The sequence below is a fragment of the Cyprinodon variegatus genome, unplaced genomic scaffold, assembly GCF_000732505.1.
Source record: "Cyprinodon variegatus isolate N-32 unplaced genomic scaffold, C_variegatus-1.0 Scaffold594, whole genome shotgun sequence".
Classification (NCBI taxonomy): domain Eukaryota; kingdom Metazoa; phylum Chordata; class Actinopteri; order Cyprinodontiformes; family Cyprinodontidae; genus Cyprinodon; species Cyprinodon variegatus.
This window is the reverse complement of record NW_015151047.1, coordinates 19522-25239: the sequence shown is the minus strand read 5'-3', so window position 1 is coordinate 25239 and position 5718 is coordinate 19522. Positions and strand designations below refer to the sequence as shown.

General features: G+C 36.1%; 1 protein-coding gene across 2 annotated transcripts in view; it reads left to right on the top strand.

The window, feature by feature from the left end:
* LOC107096035 (PEX5-related protein-like) overlaps window positions 1-5718 on the top strand; it is a 64542-nt gene that overhangs the window by 40473 nt on the left and 18351 nt on the right. For both annotated transcript variants that reach the window (XM_015392489.1, XM_015392490.1), the window contains exons 7-8: window positions 2480-2596; window positions 3943-4086. In XM_015392489.1, the coding sequence (XP_015247975.1) occupies window positions 2480-2596; window positions 3943-4086 (261 nt within the window). The remainder of the gene's footprint in view (window positions 1-2479; window positions 2597-3942; window positions 4087-5718) is intronic.

Sequence of the window (5718 nt, the reverse complement as noted above, 5' to 3'; positions counted from 1 at the left end):
TAAGCTCTCTCAACAGGAGCATACTGCTATGTCATGTCTCATAGAAAGCTACACAGTGGTGTCTCCAGTCCAATCTGTTGTCAAGGACTGCAGACACAACTGTGAAGCTGTTTACAAGAAGGAACATAGTAGATTATATCTTATTGTAAACAGCTGCACACTGTCTAACAGACTAACTCTGAACTCTTATTTTTGCTCTTTTGCTCATATATGATCTAGAGCCATTTTCATAGTGTTTTAGATGATGGAGAGTTTTCATAATCACTTGTAAAAGAGGGCCTTAAAGGGGAACACTGTTTTTTTTACATTGGCCCTTTGATTTTATGTTATTACATCATGTTCTACTCACCCATATGAGTTTTGTGTCATTTGGAGCTGTTCTGAAGATATTCATTTTTTTTATATCCAAGTAACGTCTTCCTTTGGGCAACGAGTTGAAGGCAACAACTAAATTGTTCATAATTTATTCGTTATGGTACGCCAGCATTCATAACATGTTGTCGAATCACTGTCCCCCAGACACACGCGGTTATATTTTTTATATTTATATTTTTAAAAAACACCATTGTTGGACTTTAAATGGCCCAATTCCAATCTTTTCACCTGCCAAGACATTTTTTATTGTATTGCTTCCATATGTGGTACTAATCTTGATAGTTGCCAAGCTTCACAGTCTGGATTTAATTTATTTGTACATTTAAATAGTTTTCCACAAAAGAAGTAGCTGTCAGTTCTCCACAAAATGTGTCTGTTTATAGTTGTGTTCTGTATTTTTTAATGTTAATTTGATGTAGTCATGCTTGATAATAATAGAGAGATAGGCATTTGTTTTTACTTCCACAAGCAATTTACTTTTTTGTGCCATCTACGTCTTCCGTCTACACATGCGGGCCGCTCTGACGTCCAGAACCATTCAGACTGTGATGCAATGGTGGCCTGGTTCTGCTGGAGGGTCCCTCCTGTTAAAAGGGAGTTTTTCCTCTCCACTTTCGCAACAATATTTTTTGTGTGAAGGATTGCCTTAAAGTCAATGAGTCGATGCAATCAACTGGTTTTCCTAGATAGAAAACTTTGAATCAATTTGACTGTGTGATCTGGTTGAACTGTAAAGTGCCTTGAGATGACGTATTGTGAATTGGTGCCATATAAACAAACTGTATACAAAATGTATTTTAACCAAAAAAATAGATCCAAGCATAAGACACACTATGTAAACATGGCCCAAGACCCACTAAGCAAATTCAGGAGCACTTTTGTTTTTTTCAAAAGTGAGTGACTAGCTTTGCCAATTAATTTCCAACCAGCATTGACATGTTTATTGGATGGAAGCTGTTTTAGAGTAGCTGAGATTAGAATTCAGAGCTACGGGCTCCTTCAAGCAATACATAGGATTTATATGATCGCCCTACATTTGTACTCTGTTTCCCATAATTAAACTGCCAGCACCCGTGTCGAAAATGACACATCACAACAATATTGAGAACTATGGTTATAATAAAAACCTTCCCGCATATTCTCTCCATTTTAAACGTCTGAGTAATTTACTGTCTTCATATGATGCGATATGAGGGAGAGACTCAGTCATACCAAATACTTTCACAACATAAACATTTAACTGTCTGAAATTGATGAAATGATGAACTAACACTACAAACACAGGCCCAAGACACTGTTACTAATGAAATGTTAAAAGCTGCACTATTAATACAGGCATCAGAATGTAGATTAAAAACATTAACAACAAATGTATGATGTTTTAAGAAAGTGGTAGAGGTAGAGATAAATGTTGATCTTGTTTTGGTCTACGGATAGTGTTCACTGTAGAGGGTGTTTTAATGCCATAAGAATGATTAGATTCTAATTTGCATAATGCATTTTATGCAAAACTTTATGTGTACTAAATTAGTATTAGATTTATATAAAAAGCACTTAAGATAAAAGGACAGCTTTCCTTTTCTGATGTTTATAGCAAATTGCTAATTATAACTACCGTAATAACTATTCACCAATGTCCCATATTGAAGTTTAAAATTAAGTTATTGCAAGATAATGATTCATTAAAAAAGCCTGTTAACCCTATCTCAAAGGTCCAGCGCTTGCTTTCCAGCCAAAAATAATTGCAGGAGGCATCTTAAACTGGCAGCTTGCCCATCCAGAATGAACCTCAGCTTCTTGGTCAGTTAATTAAATGTCAGCAAATAACTTTTGAAATGTCAATCTGATAGAGACTGCAAAGGTATGGGGCTGGCATGCTTAGCATTAGCAATTAACATAGTATAAATATTTTACGTACTATAATTTTGTTTTATTAGTCAATGTTATTAAGATTTTTGTTTTAATATTTAATTCATTAGAGTATCCCTAACAGCAGCCTTTGCCTCAGACCATGATAAGTATTCCTTCTCTGCTTTCACTTTTTAATCTACGTCCATCTGTCGAACCTCAATCCTGCATTGTGTCCTCTCTGTGACGTTCGCAGTCAGATACGGAGTTCTGGGACAAAATGCAGGCAGAGTGGGAAGAGCTTGCACGACGAAACTGGCTGACAGAAAATGAGCAGGCGCAAATACCCTCATCTGTATCACCCCATGAGAAGGTCAGTTTTACCAACTGTGCACAGGACTTTTTTTTTTTCCAGATGGCTCTAATATGAAGATAAAGTGCAATTTTCTTGTAAAAAGGGGCGTCATTCCTTTCCATTGTAGCCACATGCTTTCTAGAAGAAAACTATTCCGCATAGGTTATTACAATTATCTCTTGGCCTTCCTTGGATAGATCGTAGTTTACAATTTGAAATTATAAACTCAATTTAGCTACTTTGTATAATAACCTGGGTCGAACTGACATGCTTATAAATTAATTTAGAGAACCTATTGTGAATTGGAGCTATATGAAAACTGAATAAGTCGTACCATACCTAGTGTAAACAGATTTATTTAAAGCTGCGTAAGATTTTAATTTCATTCACAAACCTACTGAGGGACAAAAGAACCAAATTTAGGTTCACCAATTCCAAGTCTATATATAGCTAATTTTAATTTTATTATTCAGTAAACAATTTATGAATTTCATCAAACAATTTCATGATTCTGTGTGCTAACAGAGTCATTTATTTACAGCCTTTTTTAACCTAAGTTATTTGTTTGGACCAAAGCTGCTACAGACAGGTAGACTGGTCTTATGTTCAGGTTACCTGATTTAACGTTTTTGTTTATTTGAAAAGTGTTTTAATTATTTTCTTATCCATATTAGCACAGGTTTAGCACTACATTTCAATTTACAGTTTAATATGAATTACCACATTTATATAGGTTTATTTATACAGATTGTGAATATTTTTGGCCCAGTTTTTAAGAATTTGCTCAAACCAGCACTAAAACACAAAAGGCATGAATGAAGCAAAAATGTCTAGGTAACAATCTTCAACCAAAAGCTCTGTCTTCTTGAATATAATTATACAACCTAGGTGTTATATAATCTTGAGCTCTTCTGAATACAAAATTTGTGCATTAAAGTGCATTAAATAGCGTCTACTTTACATCAGAATAACCCTGAACCATTCAACCATGAGCTGACCTTCTGATATAAGCAAACCCCATAAGATCAGTCTTGTGGGGTTTCTGATTCACAGCATACATTCAGATTATATAGACAAAGTAGTTTTTTTTAAAGTCATCAAGCTCAAACGCCTGCAATAGACCAGGGCCATCCAAGTTAAAAAATGCAAAGTTTAACATTTAAAGAGAACAGCCAAACCCAGTGGAGTTCTGCACAGGTTTTATGTGAAGCAAAAAGGGAGGAGGGGAATCAATACCTCTTGTCAGAGCTTTGCTTAAAAAATCAGCAGCTCAAGATGTTTGCAATGGTGTGCTTTTATGTGAAGGAGAATAACTGACATTGCCTCTGCCCCTGTTTTTGTTGTTTTTATTTCTTTGCTGACAGGGTTACTACTTCCACACGGATAATCCTTATAAGGAGCTGCCAAATGCGTTTGAAGAGGGACTGAAGAAATCTCGGGAGGGAGACTTGCAAAACGCTGTGCTTTTGCTGGAAGCAGCCGTCTTGCAGGACCCTCATGATTCAGAGGTGAATTCATTTAGCATGAACGCCTGCTCAGAGGGTAACACACACACACCTTGGTTTGTGTTCTCTTTGCTCTTGGCCCTATCTGACTACTTTAAGTAACCATGGCAATGTTCATATTAAAACATACATTTAATTTGGAGGAAAGGATGGAACATCTATTGTAGTGATTGCCGGTAAAGCTTCAGCTCAGCACCTCTAAACTAAACTGGATCAGCTGCAAACCTTAATCAAAGTCCAACCCCACTTACTCCACCTCATGTAGAGAGAAGCCACAGAGCAAGAATGCCTGTCTGACCACAGGCTGCGTGAAGCTGATTTAGCAGGCAGAACCCACGGGGCTTGATGCTGATTGCCTGTAGCAAGAGAGTTTAATGTAGCAAAAATACTCAACTTGCTCTTCATGTGAGTATTCATTTTCCCAGTGAGCTGAATAATAGCTCATTCATAGGTTGTTGTTTTTTCAAATCTTCCCCTTTTCTAAAGAAGTGACCTCTTTGCAAGCTCAAAGAGCAAAGCCGCCACATAAGTGCTTTCAGAGTCCCTTGGAAAATACAGAAATGTGCCAGTTATACCAAGGAGAGGATAATCCTGTGGTGTATGGAACTAATACGATCCCTAAATTCCTCCTGGGGTGCTTAGAGGCTTATTGTTCCACCGTGAATCATTCAAAAATAATTTCACCCATCGTCTCAAAGAATGAAGAAAAACAGCATCATCAGAGCTTAGCTTTAGAACAGGTCAATGAGTGTGCCAGTACCTACACACACAATAGAGACAAGCAATCTCCTAAAAAGCACCTTCTGGATTTAAGTTATGACTATGACACACAGTGCTGACCTCATACTCACATACTCACAGACAGTCACAGTTTAAGTTTACTTCTGTTTAGTTTTGAATTAGATCAAAATCATTCACAGTAGTTAGTCCTTTAGTGTTCATTCCCTTTTAACTATTTTAGTTTGATTAGATTCAAACCTAAATCTTTTGTGTAAGGATCTTATGAGATAGATCAACTGCAAAGTAATACCTAATTGTAAAATCAAGGTTTCGTACAGATGTTTAATTACAAATTCATACTTTTCCAGATGCTAATCTCTAGTTTATTTACATTTGACCATATCTTTTCTGTGAGTTTTGGTGCAATGTTTTGAAACCTACTCATGAAAATACACTGTTTGAGGATTGTTTTTTTTTTTTTTTTGCTGATATTTTAGACCCAGATTAAAAAGCAATAGTCTAGTTCAACCTGGCTAAAAGTTTGTAAAAAAAAATTCAAATATAAAGGTCAGAAAATTAGCCATTTCAAATTTCGAGTCACTGATTTGAATCATTAATGTGTAAATTGTTGAAATTAAGTTATGATTTAAAAGATTATTTAAAAGAATATGAAAATCAATTATGATTAGATTTAGATTATTAGATTCCTATGGAAAAAGTGATTAGGAAAAACATTTTCCATTCTCAAGTTTATCTTTATAAACCTGATGGTGGTCAGAGGGCCCAGTGGCCCCTGTGTACGGCAGCCATGCTTCTGTTATTGAGCCCCAGGGCAGCTACAATGTAGTTTGCCACCATCAGTGTGAGTGTGTATGGATGAATGACTGAATGAATGTTTTCCAGCCCTGAAAAAAA